This window comes from Monodon monoceros, unplaced genomic scaffold (assembly GCF_005190385.1).
Source record: "Monodon monoceros isolate NGI ecotype Baffin Bay Population unplaced genomic scaffold, NGI_Narwhal_1 Super_Scaffold_12, whole genome shotgun sequence".
Lineage (NCBI taxonomy): Eukaryota > Metazoa > Chordata > Mammalia > Artiodactyla > Monodontidae > Monodon > Monodon monoceros.
In genome coordinates, this window is record NW_021703768.1 from 116,636,490 (window position 1) to 116,658,521 (window position 22,032).

Genomic DNA, 22,032 nt, shown 5'->3' on the forward strand with positions numbered 1-22,032 from the left:
TTTAATTAATTAATTAATTTGGCTGCATCGGGTCTTAGTTGCAGCACACGGGATCTTCATTATGGCATGTGGGATCTTTTGTTGTGGCACACGGTCTTCTCTCTCATTGTGGCCCCAGGGCATGTGGGATCTTATTTCTGCAACCAGGGATGGAACCTGCATCCCCTACATTGGAAGGGAGATTCTTAACCACTGGACCACCAGGGAAGTCCCTGGGGATCCCATTATAGATGCTACATATAGTAGAGGAAAAATAAGGTATTATGAGTAACTTTATTCTAATAAATTGGATGACCTAAATGAAATGTACAAATTCCTTGAAAAACACAACTTATCATAATGGACACATACATATGAAAGAAATTAAGTTTATTATCAAACTCTTTCTGCAAAGAAAACTCCAGGGTCAGATGGCTTCACTGGAGAATTCTATCAAATATTTAATGAAGAAAGAAAACAATCCTACACATACTCACGCAGAACATAGAGGAGGAACACTTTCCAATTTATTTTTATTTTGTTTATTTTATTTTTTTTTTGCGGTACGCGGGCCTCTCACTGTTGTCGCCTCTTCCGTTGCGGAGCACAGGCTCCGGACGCGCAGGCTCAGCGGCCATGGCTCACGGGCCTACCCGCTCCACGGCATGTGGGATCTTCCTAGACCGGGGCATGAACCCGTGTCCCCTGCATCGGCAGGCGGACTCTCAACCACTGCGCCACCAGGGAAGCCCTCCAATTTATTTTATGAGGCCAGAATAACGTTGGTATGAAAAGTTGACAGAGATATTACAAAAAAAGAAAATTATAAACCCTTATCCCTCATGAACATAGATGCAAAAATCTGACCAGTCTTTGATATAGCAATTTCATTCTTAGGAATTTATACCAAAAAGCCCTCTTACAGTTGTACAAAGATCAACTACAGAATATCCACTATAGCAATATATTTTTTTCACTATAGCAATATATATTTTTTAAATTTATTAATTTTATTTATTTATTTATGGCTGCATTGGATCTTCGTTGCTGCGCCCGGGCTTTCTCTAGTTGTGGCGAGCGGGGGCTACTCTTCATTGTGGTGCGCAGGCTTCTCATTGCAGTGGCTTCTTTTGTTGCAGAGCACAGGCTCTAGGCGCGCGGGCTTCCATAGTTGTGGCACATGGGCTCAGTAGTTGTGGCTCATGGGATCTGGAGCAGAGGCTCAGTAGTTGTGGCACACGGGCTTAGTTGCTCTGCGGCATGTGTGATCTTCCCGGCCCAGGGCTCAAAACCGTGTCCCTTGCATTGGCAGGAAGATTCTTCACCACCAGGGAAGCCCTATAGCAATATATATATATATATATTTTTTATAGCAATATTTTTAATGGTAACAATTGGAAACAACTTACATATCCCCCAAAATGTGACAATTAAATATGGTACATTTATATGATTGAATATGTAGCCATTAAAATATAGTAGACATATGTCTTGACACAGGAAAATTCACCATATATTGTTTATTTTAAAAGTAAATTATCAAAAATTTCAGGTGCTTTCACCACACACACAAAAAATGAGATAGAGATGTAGTAATCATAACACTATGTTTATGTATATCAAATCAACATGCTGTACACCTTAAGTACATAAATTTTTTTAAAAAAGGTAGATTACCAAATAGTATAATGGCATGACCCTACATTTTCAAAGAAAAATATGTATATATATATAATGGAAAAACACTGAAAGGACATAAGCCAAATGCCAAAAATGGTTAATCATTGGATGATGGGAGTATGGTTGACTTTTATTTCCTTCCTTTTACTTATCTGTATTTCTTGCAACAAATATATATTACTTTTTAATACAAAAAAGTTATTGCTGAAGAAAAATTTTTAAAAATCTGACCAATGGGCATTTTTGTACCTCTCCCATCACAGTTCTCAGGAAGAAAAGATTTAGGACTTTGGACTCTTCCTCTTCACCTTCAACCTAAAACCTGTGCATCTTGGGCGACTGGACACAGCTTTTCCCTCCTTTGACTCACTGGGTCCATGGTGGCCCTGCCCTATGGGTCCAGTCTCTACTCAGTAGATGAGGCAGTACAAGTTTTGCTGCTGATCTATTGTGTGACTTTTGGCAAGATTCTTTTCCTTAGGGACTCCAGTTTCTCCTCTCTTAATCAATGATCTTCAAGGTCCCTTCCAGACAGAGGAAAGAACAGATTTAGAATCAGAAAACCTTGGGGGAGACTTGAGAATGTGGGCATCACCTCCCAAGAAAATATTCCTTACTATTCTTCCGTGTTCCCAGTGTCTCCAGACAGGTAAAAAGCACCTCCCAGCCCAGGCCTTATAAAACCAGTGAGCCTTATATTTCACTAGTCCTTGTGCAGGGTTCGACACAGAGCAGTTGCTCAGTGAACTAGCTTTTTGCCTCCATCTTCTAAAAACAACCCCAGAATAGGTTTTCTAACCTTGCTTTTGATGGTGATTTGAACGCAAGGTTGGTTTTAATTACTGGAGCACACGTTTTGCAAGTTTTTTGTTTTTTTTGTTTTTCTCCCTGAGGTAACAGCTACAGTGCCTATTTGTAACAATTTACCAAGCAGAGCAGACATGTCAGTGGCTGAGACATTCAAACTGTCTCTCAGCTGAGGCCTTTGTCGGAAACACCATTTCAGGGCTGCCTGCGGCGTGCTTGTACAACCACATTCCCGCAGGTGCCCAGGCTGTTGCCACGCGGCTTCCAGGGAGGGATCTGACGAAACTCTCGACTTCAGGGAAGTCCCAGCTTTGCCGCTGTGGAGCTGTGTGACCTTGGACAAGTCCCTTCCTCCTTCAGGAACATTGCAATGGACCTAAGTGCTCCTCCCGGGTCCGTCTATGCTCTGGGGATGGTCGGGTGATCTGAAAAACATTCGCTTTTAACGTTTATTGATCTCAGATGTCACGCGAATGAGGGACCACAAACAAGTAAGGGACTCATCGGTCGTACCGAGCGAGCTTCTGCAACCCGCACCACAGGTCTCGCGAGATCTCCTCCTTGCGCTTCGCGGCGTCATCGTCTCGGCGGCCGTGGCGGCGACGGCTACATCGCGTAAGGTACTCACAGGGGCGGCCCGTATCCCTCCGCCGCCGGCGCAGCCCAGCCCTCCCTTCCCGGCCCGCCAATCCCCGCTCTCCCGACCTGCCCCTCGGCCTGGGCCCACCCCGCGCTCCGCCTGCCCCACCCCGGCGGCGCCGCCCGCCCGCGCGTCCCTCGGTCCACCTGCAGCAAGCAGTACCTCCGACCGTCCGACCCAGAGGCACCGGCCGAGCCCGAGGCCTGGGCTTCTGCTCCCTGGCGGAGGGATCCGCGGCGGCTGAGGAGGCGGCGCTGAGCCTAGAAGGAAGAGGCAGCTACCGCGGTGGCGGCGGCGGCGGCTCGGGCGGCAGTGCATAAAGGGGCCGCCGCCGGGTGATGCGGTGACCCCTGCGGCAGGCTCAGGAGCCGAGTGGGCCACGGCCCCAAGTCCGTCCCGCCGGACCCGCGCTCCGGAACTCCCCATCTTCTCCGGCCGACCCGCGATCACCGAGGCGGCCTCGCGCCCCCTCGTCCCTTCCCCGTCCCTCCCCTGCCCCTGTTCCCGCCCCGGGGGCCGCCTCCACCTGCCTCCCACGATGGCTCTGAAGAGAATCCACAAGGTAAGCTGCCAAAGGTCGGCTTTGGCGGGTCGGGCTGCCGGGTGGGTCGGCTGAGCAGGCTGCGGCCTGCACTTCCCGCCGTCGCCTCCGCCGGGCTCGCAGCTTCTTTGGACCCGGCTGCCGGCGATGCCCCGGCCGGGCTGCCTTCACACCCCACTCCCAGTGATGGCGCCCACGGAGGCCCGGGCGCGCTGCCCGCGCTTAGGCCGGAGGTATGTTCGCCGGCTCAGCGTTCCTTCCCGGCCTCCTCTCTAGGCCCCGCGTGGTATGGAGTCCCAGGGCCTCTCCCCGGCCTGGGACTGCTGTGCCAGAGGGCCATTGTCCAGCCGTGCCGGGAGGGGGTGCTGGGACTGGGGCGTTGGGCGGCCCCATCGACGGAGGTCGAAAGGGCTCTATGCCCCATCTCTGCCCATAAAACCCCCACCCCCACTTGCCTAGGCTCCCTCCACAGAACCGCTTGAGCTTGGGGCCCGTATCTCAGGCAGACTGAGGAAGCCTTTTTGTCCGATCCACAAATATTTCTGGAGTTCACTTGCCTCTTAGTGGCCGCACGCTTCGGTCCACTTAACTCGTCCAGAAACTGTTAAGAGTAGGAAGTTCAGGAGGAAATAAACATGACTTTTATGAGGCAGGAGAGAAGTAGAGGGAGAAGCGTTTTATTCCTTGAGGTTGCCAAATGTAGTCAGAAACTGACACTTCAGTTTGCAGGAATGGATTTAATAGAAAAGCTGTTAAATTGTCAAGGGTAGAGGTAGAAACCTGAAAATTGAAAACCACTGGAGAGAATTTCATAAAGTTTCATTTTACATTCTCTTCGCAAAACGGATTTTAACGCTTAAATTAGGTGATATGTTCAGGGAGATCCTTTTAATGTAGGAGGTATTTTGCTACCTTTTTCCATTAGGAAGGATTTCTTTGCCCTTTAGGATGAAGGGTTATTTATTTGTAGTTGCCTCTACAGAGGTTTTTCTAATATTGCTCTGGAGTATGGGCTTAGCTTAAAGTTTAGGGTTTTTTCCCTTCCCTCTAATATTGTAACCTCCTATTACCTCTCACTATCTTTTTTTCCTTCTTCTCAGAAGTGGGGAAGCGGCACTGGTGATTTTTGTTTGGTGTTTCACTTGGCTACTTGGAGAGGCTGTATTAAACCTCTAGCCAGTAAGAAGTAGATCCTGGGATTATCCATCCTAAAGGATGGGATAGAGATGCAAGGGGAAGAGAACCAATTTTCACCTTGCCTTAAACTCAGTGAAAATGCAGGTTTGGTCAGTTTAAACACCTCAGCTCAGCAGCTTGTCTTCGTTTCATTCTTGATCAAAGACCTTTAATGTGGAATTAATCCCAATGGTTACTGTAAATTAGGTTAGATGCTCACCAACTTCTTTTGACTTTGATTTCTATCAAATGAAAAAGGGCAGACTTTAGACAGAGTAAATCTACTAAAATGAAGCAGGTTATTTGTTAAAAGAAGCTTGAACTTTAAGCAAAGATCTCTTAACCATTTAAGGAGCAGGAGCACACTGAGGACAGGTCTTCCAAGTAAATAATACATATGCATTTTTAAGGCTTTAAGGAGTTATGAGATTTTAAAGACTAATTGAGAAGTTATCAATTTGAGATTATACGTGTGGAAGATTGTGGCCTTATTTTTAAAACCTGAAGAAGAGTGAGTATAATGTGCGATCACTTACAGATCAAGAAATGTAGCCTTTAATCTCTACTCTGATATGTATGTTATGGAGGTTTTTTCAGAAAAGGAAATAGCACTCAAAACATGCATTTTAATCTTCTAATATCCTTGCCTCCAATAATATGATTTCTTTTGAATACTACATGTTCTCTAGATTTTCTCTAAAAGATGCCCTTATTAAAATTTTAATAAGGAAAATCAAGTGTACACAATGATAATTTGAACTTTTAAAACTCTGTATTAACCTTTTTTCACCTGGTTTATAACCTAGAGCCATCCTCAAAGTATGGCTCAACTTCTGAGACTGCCAGGGATTAGAAAAATAAAATTTATTTTTGGTGTACATACTAGTCATAGTCAATAAGATTGTGAAAACAAAATGGAGATTTTTTTCCCCTAACTTTTTGTATGACACCAATTTTAAATTGAATGCAGACTTGGATAAGACCAGTCCTATCTCACCCTCAGACCTAGTAATGTATCTGCGATGGAATCCCCCAAAGACATACTTGGCTTACATAACTGATCTTGGTCTTGAACCTTCCCAGTTACTATTCTCTGAGAAAATAGTTCTGCTTAAATACCTCTCAACTTCAGATATCATGAACTACTGCATCTGGGTTCTAATAAAATTTTATTAAGAACAAATGCTTTTGACATGTGGCATCTTTAGGAATTCAGTATCTTGTGTTTCATTGACAGAGGGAAATAGTGTTCTGTGAATCTGACAGTCCTTTAAATGCCATGACTTTTTTGGAAAAAGCTTTTGGTGGACTTTATTTTGATATATACTTTAAGGTCAACTGATCTATGCTTTAACAGAGTTTACCAAAGAGGTTTCATATTGAACATCCATTGTAGTTGTGTGCAGGGATTGGGACCCTTTGGGATTGTTTGTATCTACACCAAATGGCCCCAGCCTGCTACATTTTGAGGTTTTCTGCTGACATTATCAGTCTTCAGCTTTGATTTTGATGCTTTGAGTGTCTGCCTCTAGCAGCACCACCCCCAGCCCTTTTCCAGTTGGCTGCGTCTCATCTGTTGTGGGCTGGGAAACCAGATCACTGAGCTTATTAAAATTATGTCTAAAATAAGATCCAGTAGGCTCTGAGTGAAGAGGGCTTCATGTGTTCTGTGAACTGTGTGGTCTGACTGATCAGAGACCTTTTTTTACTTGCTTCCTGTTTTTCTTCTTTACCTTTGTTATACAGATGCAGGAAGCTTTTTGTTGCTCTTAGCGTGCCATGATATTGAAATACAAGGTTAATTTCTTTATTTTGAGGAAGGGTAAAAGGCTGAATATCATGATTCTTTGAAGAATTGAAGACAGACCAAAATTAAGATACTAAAAAGCTCTTAACAATGATAGTGCCTTGTACATTTTAATGGTGTCGTGCTAGTTATAGTTAACATTTGGAATACATAGCTTTAATGCCAGGGCTATCACTTGATTTACTGTATTTCTATGATTAAAGGTCTTAAGGCCCCTGAAAAGCCCAGTCAGTCAATTTTCCAGTAAAATAAAGATTTCAAACTCTGATGGCTAGGCAGGTGACCAAAGTGAGCAAAGAGAATTGGAGGGAGCTAGAAATTGCATGTGTTATTAGAAGAGGGCAGCTGCTATTCAGCCCCCTCCAAATGTTGCTATTGCCAGGATCTGTGCCCAAAGTTGCCAGATTTTTTTTTTTTAAGGGAAGCCACAAATCCAGATTTTTGGCAGCCAATTCAAATTAAAAACAACAAAACCAAAAGACACCACCACACTTTTTTGTAGATTGGTAGGCACCAGTTTAGTATATGAATTAAAAATAACCGAAAATTGAGGTTCAGCAAGTAACCAGGAGTGTAAGGATTAAATCATTTAAACCATACTTTGTCTTTTTAAAAGTGTCAAAGTATTGTTTTATGTAAATGGGTACAATTAAGTATCAGTAGTTTTTTGTAAACTTCTAATTAACTTCTTTGGTGAAGTTTTATATGGTTATAGTCATAGGAAAAGCCAATTTAGTAGATGCATTGATCCCATGGTAGAAGTTTACATCTTAACTCTTAACTTCATTGTGATCCTGTTTCATGTTATGAATCATCTTTCTGTAGACTACATACTTTCAAAATGTCTAAGATTGCCAGTTAACCAAAGGGTGATTTTTAAGGATATGGGAAAGGAGTTGTAACATTGTAACAGTACTAATTTTAAGATTATTTTAAAATACTGTACTAGAAGTGTGATATCATACATTGCATTAATCTTATCAGAGGTAAGGATCCAGTGAATTCCAGTCAAAATGATGAAACAAATTAGCAAATAGTCTTGAGTATTTGGAACTTCAGTATAATAAATGGTTGACAGAAGATGACTGTTTGAATTAGTTTTATCTTAGAAAGCAGACATTCTTTTTATTTATTTATTTATTTATTTGGCTGTGTTGGGTCTTCGTTGCTGCGCACAGGCTTTTCTCTAGTTGCGGCGAGTGGGGGCTACTCTTTGTTGTGGTGCATGGGCTTCTCATTGTGGTGGCTTCTCTCGTTGCAGAGCACGGGCTCTAGGCGTGCGGGCTTCAATAGTTGTGGTACACGGGCTCAGTAGTTGTGGCTTGCGAGCTCTAGAGCACAGGCTCAGTAGTTGTGGTGCACGAGCTTAGTTGCTCCACGGCATGTGGGATCTTCCCGGACCAGGGCTCGAACCCGTGTCCCCTGCATTGGCAGGCGGATTCTCAACCACTGCGCCACCAGGGAAGCCCCAGACATACCTTCTTACTACAAAAGATAAGCTTCTTGAAATCTCAGGGAAGATTTTTATTTTTTCCTTTAGAAAAGGATTCTTTGTTTCGCAAAGGTTCATTGAATTGAGAAACTTTATTTGGCTCTTCTGGGTTGCTATTTAAATGTAATTTAAACAGCCGTCATTAACTTAATAAATCTAGGGTTTTTTTTTTAAGTCTCCCAAGTGTGTATTACTGTACTGCTGACTGACAAGGAGGAAGTTTTGACAAAGACCAATTCTGGATATTTTAGTCCATAGAGAGAGGGCTGCTAAAATATCCTAGGCAGTTCCCAGGATAGGAATACCTGACTCATGCCTGATGCTGCCAGCAACCTCTGCAGCCTCATCCCAGAAATGAAGGAGCACACTTGTTTTTTCTGTAGAAATAAAATTTTGGTGGTTAGGTTCCCAGACTAACCTTCAAAATCATGTTAAACTATGACATAGGAAATAAAGTACCATTTGTTCTTTTGTCTGCACAGTCAAGTGAGATTTCAAGTAATAGAATCAGAAAATTTTAGCACTGCATCACCTCTCAGAGCTACTGTCTGAAAAGGCCATGTGACTTAGTAGGGCTGGATAAAGAACCTGGGTTTTTTGACTGTGCCCAGTGTCTTTTCTGGCAGGCCCTATACTCGTAGGTAGTCGTTAGGTATGTAAATCCAGAGGATGCAATCTTTTTCTTTTGTTTGAACAATTGGATATTTAAACTATGCCCTGGAACCAGAATATTTTTTCCTCAACATCTCTTGTTATTGTTGGAGAGGTGTCTATGAATTCCCTTAAAACTATGTAGATTTTTTTGGGGGAGGGGGTGGGTTTCAATTCCAAAAAGCAGAAAAATAAGAAACTATGCAAATTTTTGATGTTCTGTCCTCCATATATCTTTCATCATAGTCAAATGGGTTTTTTAATCTCTCCAAAAGACCAAGAATCACTGTCCCGTCTCCTTAAACATTCTGTTTTAATCTCAGTAGGTGACCCAATTACCTATTCTGTAGAGGAAATAGAAATTTGTGTGAATTCTTTCAAATTTCCTTTGAGGCCTTTAAAAAGAAAAAGAAAAACCAAACACCACAGCTACCATCTTTAGAGTACTCACTCTGTATCAGAATGACTGAATCTTCTGAACAACCCTATGAAAATTCTGTTCTCCCCAGGTTAGAAGAAAAAATGGAGATTTGGAGAAGTAAACAAACTTGCCTGTGATTATATGGCTATGATAGGAAAAGCCAGGATTCAAATGCATTCGATCTTGACTATGGAGCCAGCCATTGCTCCAAGTATACCTTAGTCATTGCTCTTCTTCCCTTTTGTCTCTGAAGAATCTATACTTTACCCATTGCAAGCTAACTTTTACTTTTCATCCTATTCTTTTTGCCAGGTCCTTGCTCTCTAGTAATTGTCCCTGCTCTCCTAGTTCTAATCTCTTCTCTGACTCTCCTAAGCATCCAAACTTGTCTAAGACTTTCCTCACCCTAAAAAAAAAAACAAAAAAACTTTTAAACTCTCCTCTCCCCTAGAGCTGATTCCTTTCCTTCCTCCTCTTTATCCCTTCCATCTCTGGCATTTCAGTGCCAAAATTCTTGACAGAATAGTGTCTGTTCACTGTTCTGGGACTGTTCAGTAAGGTCACTGATGATTACTTAATTGTCAAATTCAATGGATACCTCAGTTTTGTAACACTTAATGTGATTATACTCACATTATTACTCATTTCCCTTAACTTTTGATAAACTTTCTCCTCCTTTCTCATATCCAGTGTTCTAATAACGTTAGTATTTCCTAACGTTATTAGAACACTTTTCAAACTAATATTATTTATGGATACAAACAAAACTTCATGAAATAATGCACACTTGGATTAAAATTGACAGCACAAATGGCTGTCAATTAGGTAACATAATCAATATATAATATACAAGCACAAAAATAGGTAAATTAACTTAAAAACAAAATATATTAAGATGAAACATTATTCATTGTCATTTTGCTATAAAGTAACAAACACCTAAAGAATAGTATTTTAAGAAAATGAAAGGGATCCTCATCAGGTGCTGCACTAAATGTGTTACTCTTGGGAATTCCCTGGCGGTCCAGTGGTTAGGACTCCACGCTTTACTGCTGAGGGCCTGGGTTTGATCCCACAAGCCGTGTGGCATGGCCAAAAGAAAAAAACGATGTGTTACTCTGTATTGTTTTCATTATAGTATAATGTGAAAATTTGTTTCAGGCAGGTGCACTACAACAAAAGAAAGAATTAAAACTGCATGTTTTGCAATATTCATGCAATTAGGCCACTACCAACATTATTAATTGTCTCATGGGCAGACAGATCACCTAATTAAAAAATAAAAAGTATATGCTTTGCTCATGTTTATTTTTAAATAATCTGGTTTTTCGGGCTTAAGAATCAAAGGACTCTGCTTTTCATTTAAAACTTCCATGGGGCTTCCCTGGTGGCGCAGTGGTTGAGAGTCCACCTGCCAGTACAGGGGACACGGGTTCATGCCCCAGTCCGGGAGGATCCCACATGCCACGGAGCAGCTGGGCCTGTGAGCCGTGACCACTGAGCCTGCGCGTCTGGAGCCTGTGCTCTGCAACGGGAGAGGCCACAACAGTGAGAGGCCCGCGTACCGCAAAACAAAACAAAACAAACAAAAAAAACCCTTCCATATTCTAGCTGTAAGTCCATGGGGAATGTAGAAATATTTAGTATTCAATAAGCTTTGATTAAATAACTTCTCAAATATATATTGAATTATGATAATAAACAGGATAGTTCACTGAAGTCAGGTAATACCCATGGTTAAATGCTGTTTATGCATCGGAACACAGATATAATTTGCTTTGTGGTGTGCAAGTTTCTTGAGGCAAATTATTGCTTTAAATTCGTGGAAATATGTAGTATTTCTTAAAGACATATTAAAAGTAGATAAAATTTAGGACAAAAAGATTGCCATTTTTATTCCTATAATACATATTAGTGTCTCATGAGAAATATTAGTGTAATTGAAACAGTTCTAATTGATCTTTCTCAGAATTATTTTCCTTTAGTCTTTGTGCTTTTCCTTATGCCTTCTCAACCCACTCTCTCCTCCTGAATTCTTTCTTCATCCTTGGAGATCCAACAGACCGCTTCTCTGTGAAACGTGCCCCAGTAATGCAGGCAGTAGGGTTCTGCTGTAGAACTGTTTCTTAGTATGTAGACATGATTGATTATTACCCCCTCTAGACTGAGCTTTTCTGGGCAAAGTCCCTGTCTTACTTATTATATTCCCAGTACCTGATGCATAGTAGGCATTCAGTTTTTGCCAGCAACATTTAATGAAAGTCAACAGCAAGTGGTATAGTGGAAAAAAATAGTAGGATTTTGGAGCAGCATGCCTACTGAGTCATGTTCTAACCCTGTGGCCTTAGGCAAGTTACTTCACTGATTTTTTTTTTGGCCTCAGCTTCCTTGCCTATAGAATGAGGATAGTGTCACATACCCTGCAAGCCTGTGGGGGATGAGTAGAAAGAAAATATGCACCATGTAAAAGATAGTTTTTTGTTTTTTGTGTTTTTTTTAAACTTATTTATTTAATTTATTTACTTTTGGCTGCGTTGGGTCTTCATTGCTGCACGCGGGCTTTCTCTAGTTGCAGTGAGCAGAGACTACTCTTCGTTGTGGTGCGCGGGCTTCCCATTGCAGTGGCTTCTCGTTGCGGAGCACGGGCTCTAGGCGCATGGGCTTCAGTAGTTGTGGCACGCAGGCTCAGTAGTTGTGGCTCGCGGGCTTAGTTGCTCCGCGGCATGTGGGATCTTCCTGGACCAGGGCTTGAACCTGTGTCCCCTGCATTGGCAAGCGGATTCTTAACCACTGTGCCACCAGGGAAACCCAAAAGATAGTTTTTAATATTAATTACCACTGGCTTAACTGCCCAGTAATGTTGACCCATGAAATTGGTAGAATCTTGAAATCTTAGGTGTCAGTGTTAAGTGTCTGTTTAGCATTTCACCTTCATTGGTACCCAAACCAAAAAAGAAAAGGGAAAAAAATATACCCTGATGTTGTAAAGTGATGTTTTCTAATATTTCTAAATGAAAAAAGGGACTGAGTTCCAAATTTTTTCTTCAACAAAGTTCTAACTATTGTTATCTTAATACGTTTCCAATAAATGTGATACTTTTGTAAGCCTAGACGTGAAAACAGTTCTCTTAACATAATCTTGTAATAGAAGTATCTGCTGCTGTCCTTTGAGCATGTCCCCGCACCACTTGTAGAACATCAGTGCCTATATAAGTGATAGCACTCCTTTGCCAACTTCTTAAGGGCGTATGGCAGATAAAACATTTGAAATCAAAGCTGAATTTTACAGAAGCTGCAGTGATAACAGTTTAGAAATAGGTTTCTTAAAATAATAGTATGCTAATGGGAGTGAGTGATTTTCTTTAGATTAAATGTCCTCATTTATACCATCTGTATTAGTTTCATAGGGCTGCTGTAATAAATTACAAAAAACTGAGTGGCTTAAAACAACAGAAATCTATTCTCTCACAGTTTTGGAGGCCAAATGTCCAAAATCAGCATACCTTCAGGGCCACACTCCCTCTGGAAGCTCTGTGGGAGGACCCTTCCTTGCCTCTTCCAGCTTCTGGTGACTGTAAGCATTCCTTGGTTTGTGGCCGCATCACTTCAGTCTCTGCCTTCATCTTCACACTACCTTCTCTGTGTGTGGTCTTCTCTTTTATCTCTTATAAGGACACTTGATCTTACACTTAGGGCCCACCCATGTAATCCAAGATGATCTTATCTCAAGATCCTTAATTTAATTATGTTTGCAAAGACCCTTTTTCCAAATAAGGTAACATTTATAGGTCCAAGGAATTAAGATGTGCCACATACCGTTTTAGGGACCATTCAATGCTGTATACCATCTAATCCCCAAATTCTAATAAAGTGACTGCTGTAATTACGGTTGGGCTTTTCTGATTTTGTTTTTATCTTTCTAAAATTTTGAAACAATCTCAAACCTACCAGGGAAGTTGCAAATACAATACCTGGAACATCTTTTTCTTTAACCATTTCAGAGTAAGGTGCCAACATGATGACTCATCAACCCCAAATACTTTAATGTGTATTTCTTACAAAATGGACATTCTGCTACATAATCGCAGTATAACCATCAAAATTAGGAAATTTCCATTGAGATACTACTGCTATCTAATCGTCAGACTCCATTTAAGTTTTGCCCGTTGTTCCAATAATGTCCTTTATAGGAAAGAATCCAGTCTGTAGTTACTTGTTGTATTTAGTTATCTATCTCTAGTTTTCTTTAATTCCTTAGTCTTTCCTTTGCTTCATGACCTCAACACTTTTTTTAAATTAAAGTATAGTTGCTTTATGACCTTGACACTTTTAAAGATTAGAGTCCAGTTTTTTTGCAGAATGTCTCTCAGTTTGTGTTTTTCTGATATTTCCTTGTGATTAGATTTAGGTCATGCATCTTTGGCAGGAATGTCACAGAAGCAATGCTATGTCTGTCTCTACATCCTATCAAGTGGTACATGATTTTGGTTGGATTCTTTTCATTCCATCCTGTCAGGTGGTATACAATTTCAGTTTGACCCATTACTGAGAATTTTCACTTCCATCACTTGATTAAGGTGATATCTACCAGGTTTCATACTGTAAAGTTACTCTTTTTCCTTTTATAATGAGTAAATAATTTGTATGGAGATGCTTTGAATATATGTACTTCCTCTTTTTTTACTCTTTATCTATTGCTGCATAAGGAAATACCCTAAAACGTAGCTGCTTAGAACAATAAACATTTATTATCACATAGATTCTGAAGATTGGGAATCTAAGAATGGCTAAAAGCTGGGTGGTTCTGGCTCAGGGTCGTCTTTTTTTTTTTTGCGGTACGCGCGGGCCTCTCACTGTTGTGACCTCTCCCGTCTCGGAGCACAGGCTCCGGACGCACAGGCCCAGCGGCCATGGCCCACGGGCCCAGCAGCTCCACGGCATGCGGGATCCTCCCGGACTGGGGCACGAACCCGCGTCCCCTGCACCGGCAGGCGGACTCCCAACCACTGCGACACCAGGGAAGCCCTCAGGGTCTTTTTTGAGGTTGCAGCCAAGCTGTTGCCGAGGGTTGCAGTACTCTGAAGACTAGAGGATCTCCTTCCAAGCTCACTCCGTGGTTGTTGGCGGATCTCAGTTCCTTGTGGGTTGCTGGACTTACAGACTCATTTCCTCCCCACGTGGGTTTCTCCGACTCAGAGCTGCCTGAGTGTGCTTAAGACATAGCAGCTGGGTTCCCTCAGAGTGATCTAAGAGAGATAGAGCATCCAAGTGAAAGCCTGTAGTATCTTTTATAACCTAATCTCAGAATGGACAGGCATACCATCACTTCTGCCATGTTCTGTTGGCCTCACAGATTACCCCTGGTACAGTGTGGCAGGGAAGACTGCACAAGGGTGTGAATACTAGGAGTTCAGGATCGTTGGGAGCCAACCTGGAGTCTGGGTGCCACACTGTTACTCAAAAATTTTAACTTACTCATTTTAAAGTTTATATTTGTATGGACTCATGATTTCCTATTTTATTCATGTGGGTTTTAATAATTTATTATTATTTACTTTAATCCTCAAATTGTCCCCAATTTGCTTTTTTCCCCATCATTTGAGCACTTCTTTAAGTTCTGGCACAAAAAGATGTTTCCTGCATTTTCTTCTACTTTCCCTGCTCTAGCTCTGTTATCATCTATTTTTCCAAGGATCCCTTGGTCTTTTTAGTGGTGAATGGTATTTAGAAACCAAGATCTGGATGCTAGGTATGCTCATTGCTTTTGGAATCTCACTGTTTCCAGGCTTTCTCAGTGTAATCAGTGGATGTAGCTAGGGGAATATGTGTATGTATAGATTTACTTTTCTCTGTATATATCAAAAACCATGAGTTCACACCGGTGCCTCTAATTCCAGTCCAGTACCATAGGGTTCACCCCGTATTTTTTCCTTTCAATATTGGTATTCCTTTTCTTACAGTGAAAAACCTGGCTTCCGTTAATGTATTTACTCATTTGATCAATTCCCCTGTGTATAATCAACTTCCCATTGCTGTGGCCCACCTGCATAGATACGATTCTTTGTCCCCGTCTCTCCTAGGGGTGCCCTTCTTAACTCTGTCCTATCTTGGACATCCTGCACTGGGTCATGCCCATTCCCCTGTGGATAGCCTCAGTATTTTAAAAAACAAATTAAAATATAGGACTTGTTTGACATAAATATTTAGATTAAAAACTGTTTAAAATAATAATGCTAATTGTTACTTAAAACACATATGGAAAAATCAATCTAGTGATTGTGACCACATGCACTTTTCCCAGTTAGGGAATATGGCATTTTCTATAGCCCATTTTTGGAAAAAACTAAAACCATAATTTTAGTTTAGTGTTATTATTATGAGACAATTTTGATAATTATACTAGTAACCTGTATAAACTAGTCTCCATTCTTAGAAATAATTGGAAAGAACCATAATTTAAAGTCCCGAAACTTAATCTTTTATTATGAAGTATTTTTATGTCTACAGAAAGTTTTAGATACTGATGTGACCAACACCTAGGTACTTACTATCCAGTTTAAGATTCAGACCTACCTAATTTAGCTTCAGTGTTAAAGTTTAGTCAGGAGCCATGGCTTCTTTTGGTAATTTATGAGCTTGGGATCTTTGCATATATTTAGAAATATTCATGTTTTGATAAAGGTACATTGTTGTAAGTAATGGGGAATTACTTGTGAAACCTCCCCTACTTTACCTATTGCATCAAGGCAATACTATATCATCACTGAGTTAAGTAGTAGGCTAGATTCCTGTCCATTGAAAGGTTATTTATACTTTAAGCATTGTGTTTCACTTTTGTTGACTAGAAGTAATAAAATCCACTTTGAAGTAATTGAGCTTACCAGGAGTATATCATACATGCTTGTGAGCTCTTTTTAAAATTGTGAATTGCCATGATATTTATATCCATTTCAAGGTTGACTTGAAATCATTGCCCACATGTTTAAAACACTGATTAAATTGGTTTAAAACAGAAATTTGAATTCCTTCAAAGAGAAATAGTTATGCCATTTATTTTTATCACTACAGGGCAAATCTCTAATGAGTAAAAATTTGTTTAACTTACAGTGACAATCCCAAAACATGCTTATGCAATATTTTTTTTCAGTATATCTAAGTCTTATTTCAGTTCCTCTATTGTTGAACCTATAACTTGATATGAAAATTAAATTGTATGAGGTCACATGCACCATTAATACAAGGTTATAAGAAGATTGTTCAGACTTTGAAGAACAACTTGAAGGTAACAATGTATTGGCATTAGATCATGAACATGACTTGATCTAATCTGGGAGTGTGAGGTAGGACCACCAGTGTGGCACTCCTTTTACTTTTTTAAAATTTTATTTATTTATTTATTTATTTATTTTTGGCTGTGCTGGGTCTTCGTTTCTGTGTGTGGGCTTTCTCTAGTTGCGGCGAGCAGGGGCCACTCTTCATCGCAGTGCGCGGGCCTCTCACTGTCGCGGCCTCTCTTGTTGCGGAGCATAAGCTCCAGACGCACAGGCTCAGTAGTTGTGGCTCACGGGCCTAGTTGCTCCGCGGCATGTGGAATCCTCCCAGACCAGGGCTTGAACCCATGTCCCCCGCACTGGCAGGCAGATTCTCAACCACTGCACCACCAGGGAAGCCCTCCTTTTACTTTTATAGTCGGTACTTTCATTGTCTTCTGGCTTCCAGTATTGCTGTTAAGTCCCAAACTATTCTGATTTCTGATCCTATATATGTGACCACCTTCCTTTCTGGAAGCTTATAGATTTTCTTTGTCCCCAGTGTTGTGAAATTTCATGATGTTTGGTGGTGTAGGTCAGTTTTCACTTATTTTACTCAACATTCAGTTGGTCTTTTTGAGTCTTTTTTTAAAAAATATTTATTTATTGGCTGCATTGGGTCTTAGTTGCAGCACGCGGGATCTTTCATTGCGGCCCACGGGCTCTTTGTTGCAGCGTGCGGGCTTCTCTCTAGTAGTGGCATGCAGGCTCATTAGTTGTGGCACATGGGCTCTCTAGTTGCAGCACGCAGACTCCAGAGGGCGCAGGCTTTGTAGTTGTGGCACATGGGCTCTCTAGTTGTGGCGTGCCAGCTCCAGAGCGTGTCGGCTCTGTAGTTGTGGAACGTGGGCTCTCTAGTTGTGATGCACAGGCTCAGTAGTTGCGGTGCACAGGCTTAGTTGCCCCTCGGCATGTGGGATCTTAGTTCCCTGACCAGGAATTGAACTGGCGTCCCCTGCATTGCAAGACCGATTCTTAACCACTGGACCACCAGGGAAGTCCCTGAGTCTATCTGTATGGATTTGCTTATTCTGGACCTTTCATGTAAGTAGAATCATACAATATGTGACCTTTTGTGTCTGGCTTCTTTTGTTTAGGCATAGAGTTTTCAAGGTTTAGCCAAGTTGTATGTATCAGTAGTTAATTTCTTTTTATGGCTGAATAATATTCCATTGTATGAATTTACCACACTTCCTTTTTCCATTCATCAGTTGATGGGCATTTGGGTTTTCTTTTTTTTTTTTCCGGTACGTGGGCCTCTCACTGTTGTGGCCTCTCCCGTTGCGGAGCACAGGCTCTGGACACACAGGCTCAGCGGCCATGGCTCACGGGCCCAGCCACTCCGCGGCATGTGGGATCTTCCCAGACCGGGGCACGAACCTGTGTCCCCTGCATCAGCAGGCGGACTCTCAGCCACTGCACCACCAAGGAAGCCCTGTTTTCATTTTTTAACTATTAAGAATGATACTGCTATGAACATTTATTTTAAAATTTTTGTGTTAATGTATGTTTTCATTCCTCTTGGATATATACCTCAGAGTGGAATTGCTGGATCATATGGTAAATTTATTTTTAATTTTTTTGTTTCCTTCTAAGAATTTTATAGTTTTAACTCTTACATTTAGGTATTTGATCTGTTTTTTCCAATTTTATTTTATTTTATTTTTTTTTGCGGTACGCGGTCCTCTCACTGCTGTGGCCTCCCCCGCTGCGGAGCACAGGCTCCGGATGCGCAGGCACAGCGGCCATGGCCCACGGGCCCAGCCGCTCTGCGGCATGTGGGATCCTCCCGGATTGGGGCACGAACCCATGTCCCCTGCATTGGCAGGCAGACTCTCAACCACTGCGCCACCAGGGAAGCCCCAATTTTTTAATTGTTGTAAAATACATATAAGATTTACCATTTTCACCATTTTTAAATATACAGTTCATTGGTATTAAGTATATTTGTATTGTTGTACAACCGTTACTACTCCATCTCCAGAACTCTTTGTTTTTCAAAACTGAAAGTCTGTACCCATTAAACAGTGACTCCTGATTTCTCCCTAGCCTTTAAGCACCCACCATTGTACTTTATCTCTCTATGGTTTTGACTGGGTTCCTCATAGAAGTGGAATCATACAGTATTTCTCTTTTTGTGACTGATTTATTTCACTTAGCACAGTGTCCTCAGGGTTCATCTATGTTGTCAGAGTTTCCTTCCTTTTTGAAGGCTATTTACTATTCCCTTGTATGTATATACCGTATTTGCCTATCCATTCATCTGCTGTTGGACACTTGGGTTGTTTACACGTTTTAGCTATTCTGAATAATTCTGTAGTCAGCATGGGTTTATCTTTTCAAGACCCTGCTTTCAGTTATTTTGGGTATATACCTAGAACTGGAATTGCTGGATCATATGGTAATTATATTTATTTATTTATATATAATTAATTAATTTATTTATTGGCTGCGTTGGGTCTTTGTTGCTGCCTGTGGGCTTCTTCTCTCTAGTTGCAATGAGTGGGGGCTACTCTTCATTGCGGTGCGCGGGCTTCTCATTGCGGTGGCTTCTCTTGTTGCAGAGCACCAGCTCTAGGTGTGTGGGCTTCAGTAGTTTCAGCACGCGGGCTCAGTAGTTGTGGTACGTGGGCCCTAGAGCGCGCGGGCTTCAGTGGTGGTGGCTCGCGGGCTCTAGAGCGCAGCCTCAGTAGTTGTGGCGCATGGACTTCAGTGGTTGTGGCTCGCGGGCTCTAGAGCCGAGGCTTAGTAGCTGTGGCGCACGGGCTTAGTGCTCTGCAGCATGTGGGATCTTCCCGGACCAGGGATTGAACTCATGTCGCCTACATTGGCAGGCGGATTCTTAACTGCTGCACGACCAGGGAAGTCCCCAGTAGTTTTATTTTTAGTTTTTGAGCAACTACCATATTGTTTTCCACAGTGGCTACACCATTTTACGTTCCCCCTCCCCCACCACCGTGATGCATAAGGGTTCCAACTTCTCCACATCCTCACCAACATTTACTATTTTCTGTTTTTGTTTTGTTGGTTGGTTGGTTGTTTTTTTTAATAGTAACCATCCTGATGGAATGAGATAGTGGCCTTTAATCCATTTTTAAGTTAATTTTTGTATATAGTTTGAGATAGGAGTCTAAGTCCATCTTTTTCATGTGAGTATCCTGTTGTCCTAGCACCATTTGTTGAAAAGACTGTTCTTTCCCACATTGAATTGTTTTGGCAGCTGTGTCAAAAACCAATTGGCCATAGATGTATGGGTTTATTTCTAGACTCCCAATTCTGTTCCATTGACCTATGTCTGTTCTTACGCCAGTACCGTACTGTCTTGAATACTGTCGCTTTGTGTTAAGTTTTGAAATCAGAAAGTGTGAATCCTCCAACTTTGTTCTTTCCCAGGATTGTTTTGGTTTTTTGGATCCCTTGCATTCCCATATGAATTTTAGGTTGTGCTTGTTGTTTCTTTTTTTAAGAAAAAGGCATTTGGAATTTTGATGGAGATTTCGTGGGATCTGTAGATAAATTTGGGGAGTGTCTGGACTAGTCTTGCTATATTTTCTTTTCTATCTTTTATCCACTTTTTGAAAGACTTTCTCATTCTCAGAATGTTTGCTTGCTTGTTTTAAGGATTCTGCTCTTGTTTCATGGAAGTAGTAGCATCTCTTAGCTTTAAGGATATCCATGATAGTTTTTCTTTTGTTTTGACTTTCTCTTCTTCTTTCATGGTCTTTGTTTTCTCCTGCTTCTTTTTTTTCTTCACATTATTTTGGTCTTTATCTTTCATGTTGAAGATGAATCATGTTGAAGATGGCCAGTATCCTTCATTGTCAGTTGTTTATCCTTATTTTAGAGTAAAACACTGATTAAAGGGTCTGAGCATGTGGGGGTGAGGTTTGGCAACTCTGGGACTTAATTTATGGTTTACTGGCAGGGCTGTTTCTCCAGATGAACCACTGGTGTCCGTGAATTGTATAGATCTTTATCTTGTGCTGGTCAATTTTTCTCGAGAAGAATCTTTTAATCTGCCTGGAAGGTATAGGCAAAGCTTCCAGTGTTCTCAGGACCGTTTGGAACAAAGTGTGTATGTAAACATTTGCTTAACCTTCCTGATTTCCATACATCATCCATGCCATTGACTGTGCTTAGTGTCCCTCAGTCCTGAGAACTTATGTTGTATACATTTTAAATAACATGCATTTTCAATGAATACAAATATGCCAACAATATATTTTAAAATTTATTCCACCTATAATAGACATTTGTTTCCAAGTTTTTGCTACTACAGATACAAAAGCATCAATATCCCCATACAAATTTCTTGGTGCACATAGGTGAGAGTTTCTCTTAATAGTCAGTAGAATTGTTTGGTTATAGAGTCTGATGCTTTTTATTTTTGTAAGGTAATGCCAAATTGTATGGCAAAGTTTTTAGACACCCAACTATAGGATATGCGAGTTTTTAATTAACTTTTTTTCTTAAAAATTTTTCATTGTTATAAATATAATACACTATATAAAAGTACACAAAACAGATGTCTAATAAACTTCAGTGAAATTTTCAAACATATCCAAACATTGAGTATTCTATAACATATCACCATGTGACCCATCACCCATCATTTTGTGTTTATTCTTGATTACCTCTTCCACACTTACTGGATTATTTTAAACCCAATCCCAAATGTCATATCATTTTATCTGTAAATAATTCAGAATGTATTACTGAGAGATAATGCAGTGGTTCTCATCGGGGGTGGTTTTGCCCACCAGGTGATGTTTGACATTGTAAACACTGTTAATTGTCACAGCTGGGAGGCTACTGGCTGCTACTGGCATCTAATAGATAGAGGCCAGGGAGCTACTGAACATCCTACGATGCAAAGGACAGCTCCCCACAGCAAAGAATTATCCTGCCCCAAATGTCAGTCATTTCCCAGATTGAGAAACCCTGAGATAAGGAAGTCTGAGGCACTTTCAGTGGTTCTTCTGGAACACATGCTATTGTATTACACCAAAATTTATGTTTCTAGGAATTGTAAATCTGAAAGAGCAAGCACTTGAAAAGTCATAAAATACAAAACCCTGTGGATCTTACCATCTTTATGTAGCTGATAAAAGTATTGGACATTTACATATTTTTTATTTTTATTATTTTTTAAATTTTATTTTATTTATTTATTATTGGCTGTGTTGGGTCTTTGTAGCTGTGCGTGGGCTTCCTCTAGTTGTGGTGAGTGGGGGCTACTCTTCGTTGTGGTGCGTGGGCTTCTCATTGCGGTGTCCTCTCGTTGCGGAGCACGGGCTCTAGGCGTGTGGGCTTCAGTAGTTGTGGCACGTGAGCTCAGTAGTTGTGGCTCGCGGGCTCTAGAGCACAGACTCAGTAGTTGTGGCGCATGGGCTTCATTGCTCCACGGCGTGTGAGATCTTTCTGGACCAGGGCTTGAACCCATGTCCCCTGCATTGGCAGGCGGATTCTTAACCACTGCGCCACCAGAGAAGTCCCTACATATTTTTTAAATAGTTTGTGATTTTCTC

At 41.3% G+C, this 22,032-nt stretch overlaps 1 protein-coding gene and 1 long non-coding RNA gene across 2 annotated transcripts in view; one reads left to right on the forward strand and one right to left on the reverse strand.

Annotated features, from left to right (window-relative positions):
* Window positions 1-1,503: 1,503 nt before the first annotated feature.
* Window positions 1,504-3,109, reverse strand: LOC114891524. The gene is made up of 3 exons (XR_003792529.1): window positions 2,980-3,109; window positions 2,587-2,891; window positions 1,504-2,183 (listed from the first exon to the last, which is right to left on the reverse strand). It is a non-coding gene; the product is annotated as an uncharacterized LOC114891524 (long non-coding RNA).
* UBE2D2 (ubiquitin conjugating enzyme E2 D2) overlaps window positions 3,035-22,032 on the forward strand; it is a 59,098-nt gene continuing 40,100 nt past the window's right edge. The window contains exon 1 of the mRNA XM_029215657.1: window positions 3,035-3,668. Coding sequence (XP_029071490.1) covers window positions 3,645-3,668 — 24 coding nt within the window. The 5' untranslated portion in view covers window positions 3,035-3,644. The remainder of the gene's footprint in view (window positions 3,669-22,032) is intronic.